This window comes from Hyperolius riggenbachi, chromosome 4 (genome assembly GCF_040937935.1).
Source record: "Hyperolius riggenbachi isolate aHypRig1 chromosome 4, aHypRig1.pri, whole genome shotgun sequence".
In the NCBI taxonomy this organism is placed as follows: Eukaryota; Metazoa; Chordata; class Amphibia; order Anura; family Hyperoliidae; genus Hyperolius; species Hyperolius riggenbachi.
The window spans coordinates 307,984,067-308,012,020 of record NC_090649.1 but is presented as its reverse complement, the minus strand read 5'-3'; the positions used below and the strand labels follow the sequence as shown (position 1 = coordinate 308,012,020).

Genomic DNA, 27,954 nt, shown 5'->3' with positions numbered 1-27,954 from the left:
TTTGTTTGTTGTTGTTTTTTTTAATACTCAAATACCCCTGTATTTGGGTATTTCAAAAAAAAAAAAAAATTTGCTAAGCAAGTGAGGTAGAAGATTCGGGCGATTGAAGCTTAGCCTTGTACTCCATCAAGTGGTACAAATACAGTTCAGCTGGTCATACATGCATCAATTCCAGCCAATTGGGTTACTTTGCTAGAATCTGCCGGTAATCTATTGTCCCAGCACCCCCGAATATTATCAACTTTTAATGGATTTTAGGCAGTTTATCCATTAAAAGTTGTAAGTTGCTGGTAGATTTAGGGTGCATACACACATCAGACCATAGTCTTTGGAAAATGTAAGATCACAGACCAATTTTACCCCCTTCCATGTAGCATGAGAGCCATACCTACACAGTCTATTCTATTGAGCTGAACTCCCCATCAAATAGAAATCTTTTGCAAGATGCTGCACACAAAGATGCTGTACACATTCAAAAGATCAGTATCTGCAAAAGATCTGTTCCTGCAAAAGATCCTTTCCTGCAAAATGCATTTATAGTCTATGATATCTGCAGATCATCATACACACTTTGTTTAACTGACATTCATCTGCAGATCAGACAATCATCTGCAGATCTGAAGATCCATCCTGGTGGATCTGATCTGCAGATGAATGTCTGTTAAACAAGGTGTGTATGAGGATCTGCAGATATAAACTATGATTGCATTTTGCAGGAACGGATCTTTTGCAGATACTGATCTGTTGCATGTGTACAGCATCTTTGTGTGCAGCATCTTGCAAAGATTTCTATCTGATGGGGAGTTCAGCTCAATAAGATAGACTGTGTAGGTATGGCTCTCATACTACATGGAAGGGGGTAAAATTGGTCTGTGATCTTTCATTTTCCAAAGACTATGGTCTGATGTGTGTATGCACCCTGATTCTCAGATTTCTGAAGAAGTCTGGTTGAGATCAAATGGACAAGGTGGGGGATGAATGATGGCTACCTGATTAATTTCGGATTGATTACAGATTTATCACTCACCATGTAAGGTTATTATCAACTCATGCATGGTCGGCTAAAATTGCTTCTCAGTTAAAGGCAGCAATACACTGGCAGATGACCAGCAGATTCCACCTAGAGATAGATCCCACTCTTAACAAAATATGGCCAGAGAGGGATCTATAACTGCCACAGACTGCAAATACATATGTAATAAATTTTACCTTGAAAAACATTTAATAAAAATTCTATGGAACCACAGCTGTTGGGGTCGACTGACAGACCCTTCCCCCCAGGTCCCCCTGGTCCTGTGCAGAGTGTTTGGCAGAGGAGAGCATACTCACCTGTCCACTGACGCACTCCTGTCACATAATGTACATCCTGGCCAGGGTCAGTACCTATTCAGTGAGGAGTTCAAGGCAAGACTCCCTAACACTGCAGGGTGGCCTCTTGAGCGTGTCCCAGTGGCTGCAGCTCTTGAGTGCTTTGAGTCCAACAGGAGAAAAGCGCTATAAAAAATGTATGGATTATTATTACATGTCGCTGGGTCACAGAGTACCGGCTGCTAGTGAGCATGAGGGCGCAGGTGAACAGGTGTGTGCACTCCACTTCCAACACTCTGCACAGGCTGGGGAGTGGCTACAAATATACCGCTGCACACTAAACTGCCCCTTTTCAAGCAAGATCTTTCCGTGCGGAACGATCAAGAGTTTTGATCAAATTTTTTAGCCGGGAAATGATTGAAATTACGATTGGGTGGCCATGTTGGGGTATCGATCTCTAGCATATTTGATCACAGTGATCAAATCTGCCAGGGAAAATTGACAAGTGTATGGAAACCTTTAGATAGCTACTATAATCAACGTCCAGCGTACAAATTGGTTGAATAATTTACTAGCAACAGAGAGTGATCAATCTTGCCATTATCTGCATGTCTGGCATTATTAGTATGCTTAGACTCTTTGCCCCAAACCATCTCAGAGTCTATCCATCTATATAGAGGCCTGCACCACGATAAAACCGGAGAGAATGCCTATTTTAAGCCTCTATTGACAAGAGCGAGAGGAAGTGTATTCACGGGTGAACAAACACGTGTAGGATACAAGCCGAAAACCCAACCCCCCTGCTTACAATAATGGATTTCCTATGCATCGTGCAGTATTGCAAGCCCATTGTACAAGAGCATATAGAATCCAATGATTGCAGCCAGTATTGCTAAAAAATAAATGATTAGCCGCAAAACAATCTAATGGTCTAACCTGTTTCCATGTGATTGAGCAGTTCCTGGGCAGCCTGCTTTTCGTAGCTTAGCAGTACGGGATCATATAGATGACCTAATTTGGAGCGCTTGGAATTGAAGCAGCAGCATTCGCTAAGCATGGCTACACACTCCTTGAAGAGCTCGGCAACCCTGGAGGCGAATTTCCGTACTAAGTTGGTGAAGTCCTGGATCAGCTGAGCGCAGCGCTCGCACAAGCGACCCATGCTGATCTTTTGCTCTGGGTGACAGAAGACGATAATACAGCAGTCGCCTTGGTTCGGCCACAATCACGCTCTTCTGGCACCGATAGGGTCAGAGCGCAAGAATGATTGCAGGTACACTGTTATCATCGCGGTGTAGCTCAGAATTTCTGCTGCCAATAAAATTCAGTAGGTTGAGATCATCAGACAAAGAAGAGCGGTGACTCCAGCGAATCCCTCTGCAGGGCATCTGCAGCATTACAGAGTGATGTAATGTGGGGGCCGCCCCCTACAGAGTGCTCCATGCTCATTGGCCTCTGTAGATCAAGCCTGGACTGTACAGAACTGGCTCTTCCAGTTCTATTGTGAACAAAAGATGTGACGGTACAGGGAAAATATCATCTTTAGAAGGAAAGTAAACAAAAACAATGGTGTATCTAAATAGGCTTTTGCATAACCGTGAAGGCTTTAACCTTGATCTTTATTGCCTAATAGTGGTTCCTCCAAGCTTGTGCAAGTACAAACATTATACATCACTCGATTAGCGACATTGATCTCATCTGGCAGAAATTCATGCTTCAAAGTGGCCACCTGATCATAGTTTTGATCGGTTTTTAACGGAAATCGATCAAAACTATCAATCCAGCAGACTGGAAAGCTCTTGCTGGAAAGAGGGCATTCGATTTCAGGATGTCCTATGGACCATCCCCCCCCCCCATACTGTCTCCCCATGTGAAATGTGTACTCCCTCAACAGGCTATGCAGAGTGTTGCAGCGGAACTACACTTGCCTAGCTGTGGCATACTCCTGTGTCTTCTCTTCATCGCCGTCGGAAATCTGTACCCCATGACTTGACAGCATGTACTTGTTGAACGCACAGCGTATAGCAATATTAAAGTTACTTATGCGCTTAAGTACCACAAAATACACTAGTAGCGTGACCTATTGGACTCCAGTAGCAGGCACGCTACTGGAGTACCACAGGTCAAGCTACTAGTGTATTTTGCGGTACTTACGCACGTAAGTATTAGTAATGGTAATATTGCCATGTGTGGACCATAATATTACCTTGGTTTGATGAATCACCCCCTGGTCTGAACACCAAGGTAAATTATTTTGGTTCAGATGGTGTGAAGTGTGTGAGGTGGCAAACAAGTGTGTCTTGCCTAAAGTCAAGGTGGGTGTGTCATGGTTTGTGGCTGCATGAGTGCTGCTGACACTGGGGAGCTACAGTTCATCAAGGAACCATGAATGTCAACATGTACTGTGACATACGGAAGCAGAACATGATTCCCTCCCTTTGTAAACTGGGCTGCAGTGCAGTATTCCAACATGGTAATGAACGCAAACACACCTCCACGATGACCACTGCCTCGTTTAAAAATTGAGGATTAGGCTGGTTTCACACTGCTAACTGGCGTTATGGGATTGCTCTGGTGCGATGATCGATCGTACCCAGGCGCGTCGCTGGGGCTGAAGATCCAGGGCTCCTACAGCTCACAGCACTGCCCCCTTTCTTTCCCTGCTAGAGTTGGCTTTGGATGGAGCAGCAGTGTGTGTACAGAAAGCATGGAGCAGCTCTGGGGAACTTAACAGAGTCAGGTATGAGCACAGCCCTGTGCCCTGCTGTGTGAATGCTTTATTTTCCCCTTCATTAGCAATGTTGGCTGACCTCATTATTATCTGTATCCAAACTGCTGCTGATCGATCCCCATTGTCCATCGGGAGCAGATGACATTTAGAAAATAATTGTCAGATCTTGTCAGTTGGACGGGAAATTGCGTGTGTGCCTCGTCCTCTGTGTGTGTGCTCTTCTCTCTGTTCCCCATCCTCTGTGTGCGCGCCTCTCTCTCTGTGCCCTATCCTCTGTGTGTGCTCCTCTCTCTGTGTCCCATCCTGTGTGTGTGTCTCTCTCTATGCCCCATCCTCTGTCCGTTTCTCTCTTTGTGCCCATCCATATAGCACTGACGTCTTCTGCAGCACTTTAGAGAGTACATAGTCATGTCACTGACTGACCTCAGAGAACATCACAATCTAATCCCTACCATAGTCATAGTCTAATGTCCCACCATATTATTATTATGTATTTATATAGCACTGACATATTCTACAGCACTTTACAGAGTACATAGTCATGTCACTGACTTTGCTCAGAGGAGCTCACAATTGAATCCCTACAATAGTCATAGTGTGTCATTCCATATTATTATTATTATTATTATTATTATTATTATTATTATTATTATTATTATGTATTTATTTAGCACTGACATGTCCTGTGGCACTTTACTGAGTGCATAGTCATGTCACTGTCAATGTCAATTTAATCCCTGCTATAGTGTACCATATGTCCTAGTCTGTTTTACTCCCATTGGAACTTGGCACCCTATGTAACTTAGCTTCACTGCTCCATAGCACCTACTGCATGTCTGTCCCCCACTACTTGTCAGCCGCTACTTACTATTATTATTTGTCTCTTGCTGCCTGCTCAACTATCACTATCTGCTTACCACTAAAATCTGTTGATTGTTGATCGCGATCTACCGTCTACTAGAATCTACTGATCACCACAAGCCTGCCACTAGCATTAACCAATCGCTACAAGCCTGCCATTAGAATAGCTGATTAATCAAGGTGATCAAGGCAGGTAAGTATTTATCTTTTTAAATCTTTGCCTCATGGAAACTAGTGATATAGTCCCTACTTAAAGGGAAACTTAAGACAAAAAAAAAAAAAGAGTTTTACTCACCTGGGGCTTCTACCAGCCCTCTGCAACTGTCCCGTGCCCACGCAGTCTCGCTCGGATCCTCCTGTCCCCGCTGGCAGCTACTTCCTTTTTCAGCGACAGGCCCAACAGGCCTGGGAACGCGAGTGATTCTTCGCATTCCTGGCCGCAATTGCAGTATAGAGGGTGCTATTGCGGCCAGGAACGCGAAGAATCACTCGCGTTCCCAGGCCTGTCGGGCCTGTCGCTGAAAACGGAAGTAGCTGCCAGCGGTAACAGGAGGATCCGAGTGAGACTGCATGGGCGCGGGACAGCTGCAGGGGGCTGGTAGAAGCCCCAGGTAAGTAAAACTAATTTTTTTTTTTTTTAGCCTTAAAGGGAAGGTTCAGGGACTGTTTCAAAAAAATAAAAATCCGCATCCACTTACTTGGGGCTTCCTCCAGCCCGTGGCAGGCAGGAGGTGCCCTCGGCGCCGCTCCGCAGGCTGCCGGTGGCCGACCCGACCTGGCCAGGCCGGCGGCCAGGTCGGGCTCCTTCCGCGTTCCAAAATGCACCTCACGGCGGCGCGCTGACGTCATCAGTTCTGAGCCTGCGCAGTAAAGCCCGGAGGACGTCCGATGACGTCAGCGCGCCGCCGTGAGGCGCATTTTGGAACGCGGAAGGAGCCCGACCTGGCCGCCGGCCAGGTCGGGTCGGCCACCGGAGACCACCGGCAGCCTGCGGAGCGGCACCGAGGGCACCTCCTGCCTGCCACGGGCTGGAAGAAGCCCCAGGTAAGTGGATGCAGATTTTTATTTTTTTGAAACAGTCCCTGAACCTTCCCTTTAAGTGACCCTTTAAGCTACAGTATGCCCAGGCAGGTATAAGCGGCCACAAATAGGACATAGAATTCAATAATCAAGGGGGTTACAAAAATACCAGAGGCCGAGGCGTAAATAACAACAAAATCACATATTTACCTAAGAACAGGGAAGCTCTGGATCCTTATTATGCTTCCCTCTCTGTCCTCTGGTCCCCCATTGTTGCTCACAGACCCTCCTTTTCTGTTTCGAGCCTCCATGCTGCAGTTGCACAAGCACGGGCACAGCCAAAGACTTTGGTGCAGTACAGCCGCACTTGTGTTTGAACAGGAGCGCAGCCCAGATCGGATTACCGACAAGCTCTTGTTGGTAATCATTATTGGTTCCGCGAGCGGCAATGGAAGACCAGAGGACGCTGTCGAAAGCCTCATTAGGATCCAGAGGCTTTCCTGTCTTTAAGTTAAGTATAGGATTTTTGTTGTTATTTATGCCTCAATACACTTTAAGCTTTTTAGAAACATACAAGGCATGTCACCTATTGGGGATCAGCACCAATCACTCGGGCGACATAGCATAACCAAAGCTTTACAGATGGCTTGCTAGCCTGTAGGCTAGCAACGTGTTTTGTTCCTATGCATGGGGACGGAGTGTTGTGGGAGTAATGTCACATAGGGTAAGTGGAGAGAACATTGCACTTAGCTGAAGCAAAAAGCCAGGCAGATTGCTGGCAGAGGGGTCAGGGGCTGCTGTACACACTGGATACCCATCAGAGGTGGTCATTATCAGCTGCCTCAGCAGACTTTCATCTACCATGTGTACAGTGCTTTAGTTCCAAGTTCATCTTTCTCTCTGTATGCCCAGTGTGCAGATCTATAAATAAGTGGGTTAATTCACTAAAGCGGTAACGTATTGTACAGTGTCAGCCATCAATAAAAGTAGGAAGTACTTTAACCCATTCAGGTTCCGTGGTTTTCACGTGAGAAATGTTCACCTCCCATTCATTAGCCTATAACTTTATCACTACTTATCACAATGAACTGATCTATATCTTGTTTTTTCCGCCACCAATTAGGCTTTCTTTGGGGGGGGGGGGGGGGGTACATTTTGCTAAGAGCCACTTTACTGTAAACGCATTTTAACAGGAAGAATAAGAAAAAAATGGAAAAATTCATTATTTCTCAGTTTTCAGCCATTATAGTTTTAAAATAATACATGCCTCCATAATTAAAACTCACGTATTGTATTTGCCCATATGTCCCGGTTATTACACCGTTAAAATTATGTCCCTATCACAATGTATGGCGACAATATTTTATTTGGAAATAAAGGTGGATTTTTTCCATTTTGCATCTATCACTATTAACAAGTTTAAAATAAAAAAAAATATAGAAATATTTCATCTTTACATTGATATTTAAAAAGTTTAGACCCTTAGGTAAATATTTACATGTTTTGTTTTTTTTATTGTAATGGTTTTTTTTTTTTTATAGTAAACATTTTATTTGGGTAGTTTTGGGAGGGTGGGAGGTAAACAATAGATTTATAATGTAAATGTGTGTTCATTTTAATTTATTTTTATTTTCAGTTGTAGTATTACTTTTTGGCCACAAGATGGTGGCCATGAGTTTGTTTACATGACGTCACTCTAAGCGTAACACACGCTTAGAGTGACGCATCGGGGAGGGAACGGCCAGAAAATGCGCAGCTTCCGAGAGAAGCTGTCGCTTTTTCAGCGGGGGAGAGGAATCAGTGATCGGGCACCATAGCCCGATACATTGATTCCCTGGCTACCGAATCCGCGGCCGGGAGTGCGCGTGCACGCGCGCGATCGGCCGCGGGAGCGCGCGGTAGCGCGCATGGTTCCTGGACGTAGTTTCTACGTTCAGGAACCAAAATAGTTTAAAGAGCCACTGTAGTGATATATAGTAGAATGCAGTGAAATATTTAGGACAGTGATCTGTAAACTTGGCTCTCCAGGTATTAAGGAACTACAAGTCCCACAATGCATTGCGGGAGTCTGACAGCCACAGTCATGAATCATAAAGGCAAATGCATTGTGGGACTTTTAGTTCCTTAACAACTGGAGAGCCAAGTTTGCAGATCACTGATTTAGGATACCCATTTTTACATTAATTATACTGGTTCAGCATCAGAAATGCTTCCTATAGCTATATATTGCTGTATGTTGGTATGTAGCCCTACCTTCCCAGTGACGTTTAGGCTGATAATCTATGTGGAATTATCCATTCTAGAGGATTCACAAACATTCCGCAGACATCACCTGACAGGACAAAAGGTGTCTCTTCCTGTGATAAATTTCAGAATGTAAATCAGGGTGAAGACTTAAGGTGCCCATACATCAGGCGACTTGGCAGCTGATCAACCATCCAATTCAATTATTATAATCAAATTGGATGAAAATCGTTGCCGCCAAATGCATGCCCGACCGACAAAGCGACCAATTTCGGGACAGAAATATGTCGCTTTGTCTATCGCGCATGCTGCAAGATGTCGGGCTGAAGTTGGTTGGTCGGTTGTGCGTCGTACGGGGTTGATTTCTGAGTGAGCGACAAGACAACGCAACACCCGCCGCAATGTATAAATGTGCCCCTGTGTGCATTTATACGTTACCTGTCCTGATGCAGCCTCTGTACGATGTCCCGTAACCTCCGGGCAGCTATCCATACACCATAAAGAATTTGAGGTTTGCCAAGGGGTTGTGGCCCTGTAGTGCAAATACTTTATCTTAACTTTATAAACCAGTGGTTTGGTGCAGCCAGTAGGAAATATATATAATAGCAAAGCAGATATTAAATGGCCTCAAGCTCCATTTTATCCTGGTTCAAACAATGATAACTTTATTGCACAAACATACTGTAGATCAAGTCACAGGAAGGCTCCTTTAAGGAACCAATGCACAAGTATTAATTCAAAAACTATTTTCTGTGCAGAAAGTTTTTACATTAAAAACCACAAGAGCCTGCCCACATTGCCCCTCTATAGATGCTAGGTTTGCGTGCATGGAGTCTGTCCGCAGACTTCTATGCTCCATGCACTCAAGCCCAGACCACCTAACTGTCATCCAACAGCGCACCACCAAGCACACAGCAGCTGCCTCCCTCTAATGGGGATAAGTCCTTTCAGGATATAAAGCACAAAGCTGCAGCAAAATTGTATTAGCCGGCTTAAGCACAAAAAAGCAGGTTAGTAGACTTAGCAAGCCACATAGAGACAATGCTTCCCAGACATCTTTCCTCCAGCGTTAATCATAAATGGTTATACTTGTGTTAGTCCACAGGGTATGGCTTCTCCCAACTGGATACCAGGCTCCTCCCACCATCAGTTTTGCGTCACATTTTCATACGCCCTGATGAAGCGTCATGTGACGCGAAACTAGTCGGTGGGAGGAGCCTGATCTCACACCACGCTGTACTAGCGTCCCCTGCCACCTTATGCTGACACAGCCAGCCGGCAGGAACAAGTACTGATCGCAAGGTCTGACAGGGTGATGGCAGCCGAGTGCAAACAACCCAGAAACAGGGAGATACTGTATGCGGTGGCACTGGGGTGAAACATTGGGAAGCACTAGGAGAAAATTGAGCTCCCATATAAGGAAGACATCTGATATGTGACTGCCTTTAACAGTGACAGCTACAGATCATCTGATGAAAAAAGCGCTCTGGTATCCAGTTGGGAGAAGCCATACCCTGTGGACTAACTAACGTAAGTATAACCATTTATGATTAACGCTGGAGGAATGATGTATGGGCAGCATTGTCTCTATGTGGCTTGCTAAGTCTACTAACCTGCTTTTTTGTGCTTAAGCCGGCTAATACAATTTTGCTGCAGCTTTGTGCTTTATATCCTGAAAGGACTTATCCCCATTAGGGGGAGGCAGCTGCTGTGTGCTTGGTGGTGCGCTGTTGGATGACAGTTAGGTGGTCTGGGCTTGAGTGCATGGAGCATAGAAGTCTGCGGACAGACTCCATGCACGCAAACCTAGCATCTATAGAGGGGCAATGTGGGCAGGCTCTTGTGGTTTTTAATGTAAAAACTTTCTGCACAGAAAATAGTTTTTTAATTAATACTTGTGCATTGGTTCCTTAAAGGAGCCTTCCTGTGACTTGATCTATGTTTGTGCAATAAAGTTATCATTGTTTGAACCAGGATAAAATGGAGCTTGAGGCCATTTATTATCTGCTTTGCTATTATATAGCTATCCATACACGCTGATGTCAGATGCTAGGCGCCAGTAGCGCATATGGAATACCGCCCGGAGACACCAGGACATCGCGCGGAGTGATAACATGCGGTCACATCATCACAAGGGGCACTGTTACCAACGCGATGGGTGCCTGAGAGAGGAAGAAGATAGAGGCTGCGGGGGATCTGCGGCGAAAGGTGAGTTGTAACTACTATGCCTGCTCCCACCGCCGCTGCGCTCCTCTCCTGCTGCTCAATCTGGTGCCCCGGGTGATTGCATTATTTGCACACCCATAGAAACGGGGCTTGAGGTACAGTGCAAGTGAGGACAGGATGGGTCAGGTAATTGCTTCCGCTGCAGTCACTCAGCATATAGATGTCTCTGGCACCACCCCCTACATTTTGCTGCCTGAAGATTCAGATGGCTTCATGGTAGGTCCAACACTGTTTGTACCTTCCCTACATGGCACCCTCAGTCTCAATAGATTTCAGCAGAAAGATATTGAACACAGACTGGACTGTGGACTATCAATCCAACAGCATCCCCCCCATACATCACATAGACATTTTACAACATGTCCGATTAAACTTTTGATCGATAGACTGATTACAATTAATCAAAAAGGTATCGGCCAGATTTATTGGGCCAATAGATGACCAGAATATTCAATCCAAGTAATTGAATTGGCTGGGGACTGAAAGCAAAAAGTGTTACATGAATGCCCAGCTTTACTCTATAAAATATTATCTTTTAAGGAGGCATTTATGAGAATGACCCCCTTCCGCCTATAGTCTTAGGCAAATAAGAGGGATGCAAAGGTAAGTATGATCTTATGTCTCCCTCTTTCTACCAATGAATGCAGCCGACCTGTGTGCTGCACTGCAGCTGGCTTTCTTTATGTTGCTGAGTTCCAGCCTGATGACATCACCAAGCCAGTACACATTATCACCCAGTACACATCATCAACCAGTACATGTGGCTGAAGGCAGCTGTCTGTAATACAGGTAGTGGAGCACTGATCATCACTGGCATAGAGAGAGGTGAGCAAATACCTACCCACCATGATTCCAACTGCTAATTTCTGCCTATAGAGGAGGAAAGACCACTAGACCAGGGCTTTTCATCCTTTTCACTAATTGTACCACTTTTATCGCCTGAACATTTTCAAGTACCACCAGTGTGCATGCGCAGTAGATGGACGCAATCAGGCTTAGCTGTTTCTCCCTGGAGCCTCAACGGAGAGCAGGTACTGTGCGTGCGCACACACCAACAAGAAGAACTTGGGCTCCCAGTGCTTGATCCCCTCTAATGAGGAGGAAGGGGGAAGCCTCTTTAGGATCCAAGTGCCTCCCCCTCCCCAAGGTAAGTACCCCCAGGGTACACCACTGCACCGTTTGCCTGGCTGTCTCTTCCCAACTGATCTGAGGTCTGAAGTATGCCACAGAGCAGCACAGCTAGGAGAGAGGGAGGGGGAGCCAAACTTTGTGGAAGCAGGACAGGACCAGGACAAGTGGCAGGTGGTCAAATAAAGTGGCAGGCAAACCTGGTTTGTACCACCTGGCCAACAGCAAAGTACCACTGGTGGTACGCGTACCACAGGTTGAAAAGTCCTGCACTAGACCACCAGGACATAATAAAAGTTGTATAGGTAAAACCTTCAATGACTAACAATACAAGATTTATTTGAATGTTCTCAATGACTAACACCAGACCACATACAAATGGCTAGACCACCAGCAAAATCTATAAGAAAGATTAGGGCACTAGATTAACCTCCCTGGCCGTGCATTTCTTTCTCGAATTATGAGTCAAAAGCCATACATTTTTTAAAGAATTTTAGGCCTCCAATTCTTAAGTCATAACTCATCAAAATATGTCAGAATTGAAGTCTGGTAGAAATTCTGTATAGAAATAAAAAACTAGAATACAAAATTGTTGAATTCATTACATTTATGAATAAACTTAAAAAATTGTGAAACTGTACAAATAAGGCAGACAGATAGTAGTCAAAGTCCAGGCAGAAGTTGGTGCAGGCGGCAGGCAGAGAATAGTCAAAATCCAGGCAGAGGTCGATGCAGGCGGCAGGCAGAAAGTAGTCAAAATCCAGGCAGAGGTCGGTGCAGGCGGCAGGCAGAGAGTAGTCAAAATCCAAGCAGACTTTGGTGCAGGTGGCAGGCAGAGAGCAGGCAAAATCCCTGCAGACATCAGTAACAGTAAGGCAGAAGCAGTTGGGAACCAAATGGCTATACTGTTAACATCCTGTGGTTTCAAATGAGCTTATCTGTCATGGCAGTCAGGTGACACAGGGGAGAGATCAAATTACAACTTGTGATTAGAGACAAATGAGGAGGAATTAGACACGCTAGATTCTCTATATACATGCAGCTTCTCTATATTGTATCTCATGCAAGCTCTCTATTGTACAGTGTAAAAGGAAAACATAGGGAAATGCTCCTCTCTCTCTCTCTCTCTCTCTCTCTCTCTCTCTCTCTCTCACTCTCTCTCTCTCTCTCTCTCTCTCATCTCTTCTCATCTCATGATGTCACGCCGCTCCTCCGCTCTGATTGGCCGCCGGGTCTCTGGAACAAGAGCGAGGGTATGGGGATCCTGGCGGCCAGAGAAGCTGCCGAAAGTGGCAAATAGCTGGGCAGAGAGGCTGGAATCCCGCTGCGCAGTGCCGATCGCACGTGGGACTCCAAAACTGCATTGCAAAGCAGGGAATCGGCTACCCCCACCTGAGTTCGGGCTTACCGCTTGCAGCTCATTTTTCCTACCACGAGCTCAGGTCGGGGTTACCGCCAGGGAGGTTGACAACAAAAACTATAAGGGGGACCACTAGACCACCTGGGGTAAAAATGCCACTATAAGGGGACCCAATACAATAAGAGCTATTGTATGGGGGCAAGCTTATCCTTACTTTGTCGCAGTGGTGGGGCTTGCGTGAACAAATGAACCTGAGAGCTATGGCGGCAGTAGCCTAGCTACTAGTAGGGTCTCCCTAGCTAGCTGGACTGGTCAAAGGTGATGTTCCAGACTAAATAGGATACCCTGGTCCTCCAAGTCTGGGGGTTGGGCAATAGGCCAACTTCCTGTTCCCGTAAAACCTAATTGTTAAAAAACCATTCTGTGAAGCCCCAGAAATCAAAAAAGAATAAGAGAAGTCGACTAAGGAATGGAATGTAAGAACATTATTCGCCACCGGAGCAGAGACAAATCTACTGAAAGAACATAAAAACGTAGGGATGAGACAAATCCACAATTTCTTCGAATCCGAATCTAAAAAGGTTCTCGAATATCTCAAACCTTTCGAATCACGAATCTTACGAATCCTGCACCAAAGAATTGTGCGATCTATGGTATAGTTGTCCACAGTATAGGTAGCCAGGCATAGGTGCCCACAGTATAGGTAGCTAGGTAAAGGTGCCTTCAGTATAGCTAGCTAAGTATAGATGCCTTCCATATAGCTAGCTAGGTATGGGTGCCTTCAGTATAGCTGGCTAAGTATAGGTGCCTTCAGTATTGCTAGCTAGGTATAGATGCCTTCAGTATAGCTAGCAAGGTATAGGTGCCTTCAGTATAGCTAGCAAGGTATAGGTGCCTTCAGTATAGCTAGCAATGTATAGGTGCCTTCAGTATAGCTAGCTAGGTTCAGGAGCCTTCAGTATGTATAGCTAGCTAAGTATAGGTGCCTTCAGTATAGGTAGCAAGGTATATGTGCCTTCAGTATAGGTAGCAAGGTATATGTGCCTTCAGTATAGGTAGCAGGGTATAGGGGCATTTAGTATAGGTAGCAAGGTATATGTGCCTTCAGTATAGGTAGCAAGGTATATGTGCCTTCGGTATAGGTGCCTTCAGTATAGGTAGCAAGGTATATGTGCCTTCAGTAAAGGTAGCAAGGTATATGTGCCTTCAGTATAGGTAGCAGGGTATAGGGGCCTTCAGTATTGGTAGCAGGGTATAGGGGCCTTCCGTATTGGTAGCAGGGTATAGGGTCTTTCAGTATAGGTAGCAGGGTATAGGGGCCTTCAGTATTGGTAGCAGGGTATAGGGGCCTTCCGTATTGGTAGCAGGGTATAGGGTCTTTCAGTATAGGTAGCAAGGTATATGTGGCTTCAGTATAGTTAACAGGGTATAGGGTCCTTCAGTATAGTTAGCAAGGTATATGTGGCTTCAGTATAGGTAGCAGGGTATAAGGGCCTTCAGTATAGGTAGCAGGATATAGGGTCCTTCAGTATAGTTAGCAAGGTATATGTGGCTTCAGTATAGGTAGCAGGGTATAGGTGACTTCAGTATAGTTAGCAAGGTATATGTGGCTTCAGTATAGTTAGCAAGGTATATGTGGCTTCAGTATAGGTAGCAGGGTATAAGGGCCTTCAGTATAGGTAGCAGGGTATAGGGTCCTTCAGTATAGTTAGCAAGGTATATGTGGCTTCAGTATAGGTGGCAGGGTATAGGGGCCTTCAGTATAGGTAGCAGGGTATAAGGTCCTTCAGTATTGGTAGCAGGGCATAGGGTCCTTCAGTATTGGTAGCAGGGCATAGGGTCCTTCAGTATTGGTAGCCAGGTATAGGGTCCTTCAATATTGGTAGCCCCGTGCTTCCGTCCCCCCCGTGGCTTCCTCTGCTTGCCCCCCCTGCCCTGAATAAATAAGCACTCGCTTTCCTTCCCCGTGGAGCGCAGAGCGGCCGACCTCTTCCTTAGTTCCTGGCTCCCCCTAGTGGCCGGATCGGCTTTTACTGATGACGCAATAGTTGAAGTCGGTCACTAGAGGGAACAAGGAAGTCAGCGTGAGGTCTGCCGCTCTGCTCTGTATAGGTGAGCAGATACTTCAACTATGCAGGGGGCAAGCGGGGGGGGGGGGGGGGGGGTGGAGGAGGACAATGGCAAGCGCCGGATGCGCGGGGACGCAGCGTAGGGATTCGGCGAGAGGTAAATGGCGTCGGGATTTGAATCCATGAATCCCGAATATTTCCCAATATTCGAGGGATTCGCTGTCCCATCCCTATAAAAAAGACAAGATACAGATAGCCGCCATACAAGAAACTCGATGAATCGGAATAGGCATCAGAGACACAAAGGCAAACAATATTATATAGTACTAGTGAATAACTCTTTGCATGAAATATTAAATATCACAACTGGAATCACACAACTTGCAGGGGGATGTTGCAGAAAATGATGTATGATCAGTGTGAGTATGTGGCAGCACAGATGCTGAATACAGCCATGATTGACTTCCTTACCCTAACTGATGGGCTGGCTCTGTGGTCCGTGTTCTGCTGGTCCGTGTTCCCGCAAACATTTGACAACTCTGAGGTAAAGGTTGGAAGCAGCGATGTGCACAGCTGTGCCGTGCTTAAAATCACTGCAGGTGGAATTTCGCACTAGAAGACAGAGAAAAGACAAAACATTATAAAATAGAAAATATTCTACTGTAAAGCATAAACATATTAGAGGATTTTATCAGCAAGAAAAGCACAGGGGAATTCTTAAATAAAATGTTTTTATATTTTATAGGGACTTGATTTATTTTTCATGAATAATGTAATGCCGCCTTCTTAAATCATAAGGGGGTTGATTCACTATAACAAATAGTGAGCGTTACCTCCTGTAATGCACGCTATCTCCTTTTGCTCCCCTTACTGCACGCTTAGCGTGTCTTATCAGAGTTAGCGTGCCTTATCAGAGTAGCATAGTGAGCGCTACAAACTTATGCCTGCTAATTGGCAATGACGAGAGCTCCACTCATCCTCCCCTGAGCCCCTGCGGGTCCGAGAACTCCAAACCCTTTAAAGAACATTATCCCCGCACTTTAATTGGCCCAATAGGCTGCCTGTCAAGTTTCCTGTCAAGTGACAGGCAGCCTATTGGGCCAATCAAAGTGCGGGGATAATGTTCTTTAAAGGGATTGGAGTTCTCGTCATTGCCAATTAGCAGGCATACGTTTGTAGCGCTCACTACGCTACTCTGATAAGGCACGCTAACTCTGATAAGGCACATTAACTCTGATAAGGCACACTAAGCATGCAGTAAGGGGAGAAAAAGGAGATAGAGAGCATTACAGGCGATAACGCTTGCTATTTGTTATAGTGAATCAACCCCATTGCATTTTCAATAACTAAGCTGTAAGTGAGCAACTGTGGTTTCCCATGATGCATCACTCCTGAATATGCAGATCGTCTTTTTATGCCCCTGAAAGCAAGGCTGCACATCCAGAACCACTGGTGTAAAGCAAGCTTATAGTTTATACAGTTTACAGAGCCACATCAACCCAACATACAAGCAAGCCTGTTTCATACTTTTTGGTCCTTCTCAGTGCATGGTATGGATTGATATAGCTCTATGGGATAGGGTGTGAACAATGTTCTCCCAAAGTGCATTACAAGTAATCACGCCCCCAGTTGAGAAGGCCGCGCCTCTCATATCCCAGTGTCTTCATTGACAGGTTGCACCAGTCAGAATGCGATTGGGCTCACTAGTCCTAGCGGTGGTGTTGTGTGTTTGTAGGACACCAGCATTGGATGTCTCATGACACATAGCACTGCCATATTCATGTGCTGAGCGTGGGAAACGTTTTGTATGGAAATTACATTTTGTCACGCGTAATCTCACACTGATGACTAGTCATATTTGTACTGAGTGTGGGAAATATTGTGGAGGTTAAGTAAACCTTGTCACACATGAGAGATATCACACTATTGAGAGGCTTTGTTTATGTGCTGAGGGTTGGAAAATTTGGGGGATATATCTCTGCTTGTTGGACATTTGTGTTGAGTATGGGTAAAGTGAAGCAATGGGCATGTAGCACAAAACATCAGTCTCTCAGAGGCAAAGGCAACACTTGTACTGGGCAAACATACATCTCCTGTTCTAATACTTTATTCTATAAAAATGTAATTTATGATTAAATATGTGATTGCCCTATATTTATAGAAGTGTGTGTGTGTTCCAATTTCAGGCTTCACATATTTGCTTAGAAATGAACATACAATTTGTATCAACTTGGTATTTGCATTTCATTGATTTGTTGCCCGGTACTATGCCTCCACGAGTCACCTTTACAACCTCACAGGGCCTGAGAAACTTTCTATGAAAGAATACATTAAAGAAAACTTAGAGAAGGGGTTTATTAGCCCATCCACTTCACCAGCCGGCGCCGGCTTTTTCTTTGTGGAAAAAAAGATGGAGGGTTGCGCCCCTGTATCGATTACAGGGGACAGAATAAGATTACCATCTGAGTCCCCCGGTCTCCGCTGTCTTCTTCTCTGCGCTCGGTTTCAGGGCTCCAGCGTCCTTTCCTGTCCGGGGAAGTTTAAACAGTAGAGGGCCTGCCAGACTCGGAGCCCAGCGGGGAAGGAGCAGCGGGGAGAGTGGGGACACGCGCCGGCCAGATCAGGTAATGAATTGCTACTGTATTGCATCGGTCGTCGGACATTAGAACGCTGCTATTGAAGCACTCCCGACCCACCGGCGATCGAGCGAAATCTTCCGCACGGGCAGGAACGATGGGAATCGACGGGAACGGTCAATTTCGGTCGGAAATCGATCATTCGGTCAACGTTTGCGCAAAGATTTCACAGCAGATTCGATCACCGTGATTGAATCTGCTGTATGTCGGTGGGAAAATCATTATGTGTATGGGCCCCTTAAGTTAGATTTGCGAGGGGCATATAACCTGATTAGAATTCGTCACGGAGATGAGTGGAAGACAGCCTTCCCAAGACGGGCATTACGAATATCTTGTAATGCCTTTCCGGTTATGTAACGCACCAGCTGTTTTTCAGGACTTTGTAAATGATGTCTTTAGGGATGTATTAGGAATATTTGTGGTCGTTTATTTGGACGACATTCTAATATATTCTGATTCTTTATCTGAACATCGGTGACATGTGAGATTTGTGTTACAAAAACTAAGAGAGAACTCATTATTTGCTAAATTTGGGAAATGTCTATTTGAAGTTACACAGGTTCCTTTCCTTGGCTATGTCTTTTCCGATACCGGTCTGTCCATGGATGAAAAGAAATTATCAGCAATCCAGGATTGGCCACCTCCCAAGGGCCTCAAGGCCATTCAACGATTCATAGGATTTGCTAATTATTATCACAGGTTCATTAAAAATGTTTCCGCTTTGGTTGCATTGTTGACCGATTTAACCGAAAAGGATGCAGACCCAGTCAATTGGTCACCTCAGGCCTATAAAGCATTTTCGGATCTTAAGAATGCATTTTGCTCAGCTTCTATCCTCACCCATGCCAATGTAAATCTACCTTTCATAGTCGAGGTGGATGCTTCTGACCTAGGAGTTGGAGCCGTACTCTCCCAGTTTTCAGGCCGCCCAGAGCGATTACATCCTTGTGCATTCTTTTCTAAGAAGTTCTCCTCTGCTGAACGTCATTACGATGTAGGCAACTGAGAACTCTTAGCAGTAAAAATGGCCTTCGAGGAGTGGAGGCACTGGTTAGAAGGAGCAGTTCATCCTATAACAGTGTACACAGACCACAAAAATTTAGAATATATTGAAGGTGCTAAGAGACTTAACCCCAGACAAGCCCGATGGGCACTGTTCTATTCTCATTTTAATTTTCTAATAACGAGCAAACCTGGGTCTAAAAATATAAAGGCTGATGCCTTATCAAGAACTTTTGAACCTGAGACATTCCAAGATGCTACCGAAATTTACAGAATGCTGTGTCTCGACAGAAAAAATATGCTGATGTCAGACATTAACCTGAATTTGAATTTTCCTCGGGGGATTTTGTATGGGTTTCCACCCGAAACTTCCCTTTACGTCAACCCTCTGTGAAATTGGGTCCTAGGTTTATTGGTCCTTATCCCATTCAGGAGATTAACGATGTGGTTTACAGGGTGACATTACCTCAGTCTATTAGAGGAGCAGGGCCGGGCCGAGGCATAGGCTGGAGAGGCTCCAGCCTCAGGGCGCAGTGTAGGAGGGGGCGCACAATTCATTCAGCTGTCATTCCCAATTGTGTATGAAGCAGAAAGAAATAATAAAAGGGGATACATAGCAGTGACTACACGCCAGATAACTAGATATTAAGGTGTTGGGGAGGTTGTGGGCCCTGTGGCCCTCTTAGTCTAATAGCAATCAGTGTGTGACAGCTGGGGTGGGAGGGATGGAGGGGCGCACTTTGGTGTCTCAGCCTTGGGTGCTGGAGGACCTTGTCCCTGCTCTGTAGAGGAGTCAATTCATTTAATGTTTCTCTCCTAAAACCAGCAGCCAACACAATTTTATCCTCAGCCCCTCCTCCGCCAATAGAGGTGGATGGTGAACCGGAATATGAAATTGAGAACATTTTAGACTCCAGGAAAGTTCGTTGTTCTGTACAGTACTTAGTGGATTGGAAAGGGTATGGGCCAGAGGAAAGGTGTTGGGTTCCAGCCCGTCAGATCCACGCTGATCAGTTACTTCAGGATTTTCATCTAGAATTTCCTGATAAGCCTGGAGGAGAGCGTTCAGAGACCACTCCTCAAGGGGGAAGTGTAATGTAATGTGCTTACCTGCGGCAGGTCCCGCGGCGTCTCCGGCGTGGTCCGGGCGAGCGGCGGGGCTTCTGCGCTGGAGTCTTCTGGCGGCATCCCCAGTGTCCCTCCGGCGGTGTCTTCTGACTCGTGCGTGCGTGATGCGAGCTTTGGGTTGCGCGCGAGTTTGAGTGAGCCTTATAGGCTCAGGAGGAGGATTTAGGATAACAGGTGATGTCACTAGATGACATCACCAGATGGGAGTGGCTACTGGTTGAGTGCTTTTGGTATTTAAGGCCAGAGCATTCAGTTCTTGCTGACCTTGATACTAATCAGTTCGCTGGTTCTAGGAATAGCTAGCTACTTTGCGCTACATTAATATATTGTGTAGACGCACAATATACAGTATATGTACTCCAGTTAGTCAGTCTTTGTTATTTTCATATATTTTCTCGTAATATTATTGTAACATCATATTGTATAATTTCTGTGTACCGACTTCTCGCTTGCCTCCTGACCTCGCTCTTGTCTAGTCCTTCTGTACCGCTGCCATCTGATTTACGTTACCGACTTGGCCTGTCTCTGACTCTGTTATTGCCTGATCCTTGCAATACGAATGACATCTGATTCACGCGTATGACCCTCCTCAAATATTTGACTACGATTTAGCTTAAGTACTTTGTACCTAGATATCTCTGACCTGTACTTGACCTTAGTCAGAATTTGACTACGCTTTGTACTATTGTTGTATTTACCTGTATGCTACCTCACGTACCTAAACGCTATCTCATCACGCACCAGTGTGATACCCCCACAGAAAACACGACAGCCTCTTATCATAGGCTGCTGGTTTTCTGAGTCACAAAAAGTTTCCTGTCCTCCTAATGCTTCCTGGAAGCGTACATGTACTACACCTAAGCGGAGAAGTTTTCTGACTTCTTACAACAATTTTGGACAAGATGACCCTTCTCCCCACAGTATAAGCAAAGGCCCTCTTTCTTTCTCTTGGTTTTCTCAGACTCAGATAGTTTGGAGTGACCTATTTGCATCGGTTCATCAGAGCTAGCCGTGACCGAAGAGGTAGAAAAAACAATCTTATGAGAAGCACGTGATCTGCCCTGTTAATGGTATAGAATCCTACGATCGATCTTGATAGCCAACGTGATAGCCTCATCTAATGATTTTGGTTCTGGGTGGCTAATCATGACATCTGATACTGACTCTGATAAACCTGTGAGAAAACGATCTAACAAAGAGAAATGCTTCCACCTAGAAGAGACTGCCCACTTCCTAAATTCAGAGGCATAATCTTCCACTGTACCATGACCCTGACAGAGGTTTTTCAACTTTCTCTCTGCAGTGGCGGCAATGTCTGGATCGTCATAAATGACTGCAATAGCCTTAAAAAATGCCTGCATGGACGGCAAGGCCTCGTGACCGCCAGGCAGATTTTAGGCCCAGGTTTGAGAATCCCCGTGTAATAAGGTTTTAATGAGGGTTACCCTCTGTAATTCAGTGCCTGACGATAGGGGTCTCATTTCAAAATAAGACATGCACCTGTTTTTGAAGTTTCTAAAATCTGACCTAAGACCTGAAAATTTCTCTGGGAGCGCCATTTTAGGTTCAATTACACCACAGGGAGGCAATGATGATGCAGATCCCTGCGAGTTGCGTACAACATCAGACAGGAGATTTAGCTGAGCCTGTTGTGACGTAACAGTATTGTTTAACTGCTCGACAGCTGTAGTTAAAGCCTGAACCTGCGCGCATAAGGCCTCCATAATGAGATCGGTCTGTTGTTATGTAATGATCAGTGATGTATCTGATGGTCAGAACAAGCTCTATCAGCACAATAGTCAGTATTTTATTCAAAAGTGTGATCACACGTGATTGGGTGCACAGTAAATAACAGGAGCACTGGAGAGTGATAGCCCTAAGTGACAGAGGCTATCACTTACAAAGAGTGGTCGTACAGGCAAAGTCGGTAACAGATCGGTCAGTCAGAAGTACAGAATCGTCAGGCAAAAATCGGAGTGAGTATTTCAGGCAGAAGTCAGCAACAGATAAGATTGGCAGAGGTACAGAATCGTAAGGCAGAGAGTAATCAGAGATACAGGCAAAAGGTCATACACAGTAATATTCAATACACAATAATAATAATAATCCTAAGCTAAGTGCGAATCCCCGGGGTCCTGCCGGTTCAAGCACACAAGGATCTGACTAAGGTCTGAGAGCTTTTACTGCGAAGTTTCAGCAACAACAGACAATGAGCCACTGACAGCTCTAAGCTTAAATACCGACAAGCAGATCCAAATGACCCGCCCTAAGCGAGTCAGCCAATCAGCAAGGAGGAACGGCGAGCAGAGGTCAGCTGACCGGCAGATCAGCTGACCCGTCTCCTCAGCGCATAAATATCTTGCCGCTTGGTGTGCACGTGTGCTGATCTGCGCTGATGCAGTGGAGAGAGACCAGTTTTGCCAGAAGGAGCGAAAGGCGCCCGTGAGGACGCGGCCGCAGCCGTAGTGACGTCAGACGTGGAAGCGGCGGCTGTGCCGCTTCCCGCTGCAGAGGTAACCAAACTGTTTCTGACATTTACACCCCTCATTGTGGCTGGCAGAGCAACTCTATATGCCACCTCATTAATCTTTTCAGTAATGGGATATGGACCGATATACTTATGCCCCAACTTAGCAGAGGGTTGTCTCAGAGCAATATGACGGGTGGAGACCCATACCATATCTCCTGGGGCAAAATCCCACTCAGGAGAACGCTTCCTATCCGCATGACTCTTCTGTACTTCAAAAGCTTTTTCCAGGTTGATTTTTACCAAAGCCCAGATTCTTTTAAAAGAGTCCTGCCACCCTTCTAATGTAGGAAAGGGAGAATTAGCCACGGGTAATGGAGAAAACTTCGGTGACCTCCCTGTGACCACTTGAAATGGGGAAAACCTAGAGGAAGCATTCCTGAGATTGTTATGGGCAAATTCCGCAAAAGAAAGGAATTTCACCCATTCATGCTGGGAGTCTGCTACGTAGCAACGGAGAAACTAGAGACTGGTTCATCTTCTCCATTTGACCATTCATTTGGGGATGATATCCTGAGGAAAAGGACAAGGTCAACCCCAACTGCTGACAGAAAGCTCGCCAAAATTTTGAGGCAAATCGCACTCCCCTGTCAGAAACTATGTTCTCTGGTATCCAATGCAGTCGAAAGATGTGGGTGACAAAGAGATCTGCTAATTCTTGAGCAGAGGGGAGTTTTCCTAGGGTTACAAAGTGAACCATTTTGCTAAAATGGTCTACTACCACCCAAATCACAGTCTTTCCTTCTGACATAGGAAGTTCCCCCACAAAATCCATGGAAATGTGAGTCCATGTTTCTGTGGGTACAGGCAAAGGCTGCAAAGTCCCTGCAGGAGCTTGCCGGAAAGGTTTGCTCCGGGCACAGACCGTACAAGACATCACAAACTCTTTACAATCGTTTTTAAGTGAAGGCCACCACACACAACGGGACAACAATTCTTGTGTTCTGGTTATGCCAGGATGTGCCATATTTTTATGGCCGTGAAACATCTGTATGATTCGGAGGCGCAGATGTAACGGTACGAACAGAAGACCCTCTGATTTCCCCCCTGGAGTATCATGCTGAAACGGCTGCAGGGTGGTTGCCAGATCCTCCATGGGTTCTGTAGCGGCCACCACAACATGCGCAGGCAGTATGTTAACAGGAGATGAGGGCTGGACTGTCTCTGGTTCAAAGCAACGGGATAATGCATCTGCTTTAGTGTTTTTATTACCAGGTTTGTATGTTATTATAAACCGGAATCTGGAGAAAAAGAGTGCCCAACGAGCTTGCCTCGGATTAAGCCTCTTTGCCCCTTCAATATACTCCAGACTTTTATGATCGGTGTATACCGTGATCACATGTTCCGCCCCCTCCAACCAATGACGCCACTCTTCAAAAGCCATCTTGATGGCTAACAATTCCCTGTTGCCAATATCATAATTCTTTTCTGCTGGTGAAAATTTGCGTGAAAAGAGTGCACACGGATGTTAGCCATCTTGATGGCTAACAATTCCCTGTTGCCAATATCATAATTCTTTTCTGCTGGTGAAAATTTGCGTGAAAAGAGTGCACACGGATGCAACCGTCCCTGAAGCCCTGAATGTTGAGACAGAACAGCCCCCACCCCTATCTCAGAGGCATCCACCTCCACAACGAAAGGACGTGTCACATCCACATGTCGCAGAATAGGAGCAGAACAAAAAAGGGTTTTAACTGAGAGAAAGCTGCGCTGGCTTCCGCAGACCAATTGTAGGTATCTGCCCCTTTCTTGGTTAGATCAGTGAGAGGGTGACCACTGAGGAGAACCCCTAAATCAATTTCCTATAATAGTTAGCAAATCCTAAAAACCTTTGGAGTGCCTTCAAGCCAGAGGGTTGAGGCCACTCCAACACCGCTGAGACCTTTTTGGGGTCCATGGATAGACCATTGGTGGATATGATGTACCCCAAGAATGATACTTCTGAAACTTCAAACAAGCATTTTTCAAGCTTAGCATACAGACAGTTCTGTCTAAGTTTGTTCAACACATATTTAACATGTTCTCGGTGTTCCTTGAGGTTTTTAGAAAAAATCAAAATGTCATCCAAATACACCACAACGAAACTTCCCAGTACCTACCTGAAGATTTCATTAACAAATTCCTGGAACACGGCAGGGACATTGCACAGCTTGAAGGGCATCACCAAGTATTCGTAATGCCCATCGGGTGTGTTGAAGGCTGTTTTCCACTCATCCCCCTGTCGGATGCGTATCAAGTTATAAGCCCCTCTCAGGTCTAACTTGGAGAACAGTTGGGCCCAGGGGAGGACTGGCCCAGGGGGGCCCCCCGGGCCGCCCGAATCTTAAGTAATTAGGGCCAGCCGCTGCTATACGCAGCGGCCGCAGACATACCACAGGTGACAGGTTCGCAGTGGGGATCGCAACCTCGCGCGATATTTCCCGGCAAGTTGAAGTATCCAATCAAAGAAGGGGCTGAGGCGGCCGGCCGTGGTGTGCCCTTGTGCGTGGCTGAGCCTGCGGTGGGTGTGAGCGGCACAAGGACACAAATAGCATAGGTCCTCTCCGGCCCGGTGGGTTGACCCTGCTTGACTCCTCCCCCAGCCTGGAGCCATTGCCGCCCGCAACGTGCTGCTGTGCATGCGGTGTCATCGGAGTGAGCTGTCTAACTCTTCAGCTTTCTGTGCTGGGGGGCTGGGGGCCTGGAGCTGTGGCTACGAGTGGCTGGCTGGAGGAGTCGGACACAGTCCTCCCCTGTGCTGCTGTGCCTGAGGTGTCCTCGGAGTGAGCTGTCTCACTCTTCAGCTTTCTGTGCTGGGGGGGCTGGAGGCCTGGAGCTGCGGCTACGAGTGGCTGGCTGGCTGTCCTGGCTGGAGGAGTCGGACACTCTGGGGGCTGGGAGTCGGAGATGCCACCTATAGAATCAGAATCAGAATCAATTTATTTTCGCCAAGTAAGTTTGCACCTACAAGGAATTTGTCTTGGCAGTTGCTTAACAAACACAAACAAAAAACAATACAAGGACAGACAGTGTGAATATTACAAGTTAAGGACATTATAAGTATTTAGCTGCTTGCTGCTGTGGAGGAAGAGCAGGTGTAGGACTGAGGAGACAGGAGGATAGAGGAGGTCGGGTCCAGGTTGCCAGAGGAGAAGGTGGTTTTTATAAATTTTGTTTCTGTACTTCTTCTCCCTTCTTGTCACTGAGTTACTCACACTTTGCTGCCTGCCTGCTACTGCTGTCAAATTCAATTCTCTGCCCAGGCCAGTGCCCTCTGAGTTTTTTTTTGTGTGATAATCATCCCCATTCTGACCCTGGCCTGAGGGGGAACGTTTTTTCTTCTTGTGGTGTGATTGGCGGCAGGGGAGGGGGGAGGCAGGCAGTTAGGCACTGTCAAACAGGTAGTTGGAGGGGGTTGGGAGGCAGCGGCAGCGAACAGCTGACTGCAGAGCTGCGGCAAGGGACATGCTGGGAGCTTGGGGCTGGACGAGCCCTGGGTAAGTAGCACTTATTTTCATAAAAAAAAAAAGCCTGATAACTCCTTTAAGGTTAGGCATCAGACACAGACAGGTAGATTGTGCGGAGAAATAGGGTTAGGCATCAGGTAGATAGTGTGTGTGTGTGTGTGTGTGTGTGTGTGGCTGGGGCTGTTAGTCATCACAATTTGAAGATTTGCACACAAGAAAGATAAAGCTTTGGGCTGGGGATGCCGTGAAACGGGCCTCTAGTTTGTGTTGTCCCCCCAGGCCAAAAGGTCCCAGTCCTCCCCTGGTTGGGCCCCAGAAACTTGTGAAAACAAATCCTCGATTAACGGCAGGGGGTAGCGATTCTGCATGGTAATTTTGTTCAAAGCTCTATAATCAATGCAAGGACGGAGTCCACCGTCTTTCTTTTGAACAAAAAAGAATCCTGCCCCTGCTGGTCATTTAGAGGGACGGATGAAACCTTTCTCAAGGTTTTCCTTGATATAATCTTTCATGGCCACTTGTTCTGGACCTGAGAGGTTGTATAAATGACCCCTGGGGGCATGGAACCGGGTCTTAAGTCTATGGGACAATCAAACTCCCTGTGAGGGGGAAGTTTGTCAGCAGAGCGAGGGCAAAACACAACTGAATATGTGACATACTGAGGAGGAATACCCTCAACATGAATTTCAGTAGAACACATGGCAATTCTCTCCAAACAGATTTTTTGGCAGGCTGGGGACCATGCCAGCAATTGCCCTGTGTTCCAATCAATTTGAAGATAATGTTTACGCAACCAAGGGAGACCCAAGACTATGGTCAAGGAGGACATGTTCAGAACATAAAATTGTATTTCCTCTCTATGCAGAACCCCCACATGACAAGTGAGAAGAGGGGTCTGCGAGAGAGGTTGCTTGTTCTGTAGGGGAGAGTCATCGATGGCGGTTACGTAGATCTGCCTTTCCATGGGAAGAATGGGAATATTCCAATTTAAGGCTAGATCCAGATCAATAAAGTTTGCTGCAGAGCCTGAGTCAATAAAGGCTTGAGTGCAGTAAACTTGATTTTCCCACGTAAGTGAACAGGGTAATAACACCTTAGCATTCTTTGGAGGTAAAACAGGTTCGCCTAGGGTAGTACCTCCTACTACACCTAGGCGGAGAAGTTTTATGACTTCTTACAACAATTTTGGACAAGATGACCCTTCTCCCCACAGTATAAGCAAAGACCCTCTTTCTTTCTCCTTTTTTTCTCAGACACAGATAGTTTGGAGTGACCTATTTGCATCGGTTCATCAGAGCTAGCCGTGACCGAGGAGGTAGAAAAAACAATCTTATGAGAAGCACGTGATCTGCGCTGTTTATGGTATAGAATCCTACGATCGATCTTGATAGCCAACGTGATAGCCTCATCTAATGATTTTGGTTCTGGGTCGCTAATCATGACATCTGATACTGACTCTGATAACCCTGTGAGAAAACGATATAACAAAGCAAAATGCTCCCACCTAAAATAGACTGCCCACTTCCTAAATTCAGAGGCATAATCTTCCACTGTACCATGACCCTGACAGAGGTTTTTCAACTTTCTCTCTGCAGTGGCGGCAATGTCTGAATCATCATAAATGACTGCAATAGCCTTAAAAAATGCCTGCACGGACGACAAGGCCTCGTGACCGCCAGGCAGATTATAGGCCCAGGTTTGAGAATCCCAGTGTAATAAGGTTTTAATGAGGGTTACCCTCTGTAATTCAGTGCCTGACAATAGGGGGTCTCATTTCAAAATAAGACATGCACCTGTTTTTGAAGTTTCTAAAATCTGACCTAAGACCTGAAAATTTCTCTGGGAGCGCCATTTTAGGTTCAATTACACCACAGGGAGGCAATGATGATGCAGATCCCTGCGAGTTGCGTACAGCATCAGACAGGAGATTTAGCTGAGCCTGTTGTGATGTAACAGTATTGTTTAACTGCTCGACAGCTGTAGTTAAAGCCTGAACCTGCGCGCATAAGGCCTCCATAATGAGATCGGTCTGTTGTTATGTAATGATCAGTGATGTATCTGATGGTCAGAACAAGCTCTATCAGCACAATAGTCAGTATTTTATTCAAAAGTGTGATCACACGTGATTGGGTGCACAGTAAATAACAGGAGCACTGAAGAGTGATAGCCCTGAGTGACAGGGGCTATCACTCACAAAGAGTGGTCGTACAGGCAAAGTCAGTAACAGATCGGTCAGTCAGAAGTACAGAATCGTCAGGCAAAAATCGG

General features: G+C 45.9%; 1 protein-coding gene and 1 long non-coding RNA gene across 2 annotated transcripts in view; both read right to left on the bottom strand.

Moving 5' to 3' along the window:
- LOC137570773 (uncharacterized) overlaps positions 1 to 2,688 on the bottom strand; it is a 97,351-nt gene extending 94,663 nt beyond the window's left edge. Inside the window, exon 1 of the mRNA XM_068279491.1 lies at positions 2,245 to 2,688. Coding sequence (XP_068135592.1) covers positions 2,245 to 2,470 — 226 coding nt within the window. The 5' untranslated portion in view covers positions 2,471 to 2,688. The remainder of the gene's footprint in view (positions 1 to 2,244) is intronic.
- Positions 2,689 to 12,238: 9,550 nt separating this feature from the next.
- LOC137503917 (uncharacterized) overlaps positions 12,239 to 27,954 on the bottom strand; it is a 36,836-nt gene continuing 21,120 nt past the window's right edge. The window contains exons 2-3 of the long non-coding RNA XR_011019376.1: positions 15,419 to 15,559; positions 12,239 to 12,456 (exon numbers count right to left, since the gene is read on the bottom strand). This is a non-coding gene — a long non-coding RNA (uncharacterized lncRNA). The remainder of the gene's footprint in view (positions 12,457 to 15,418; positions 15,560 to 27,954) is intronic.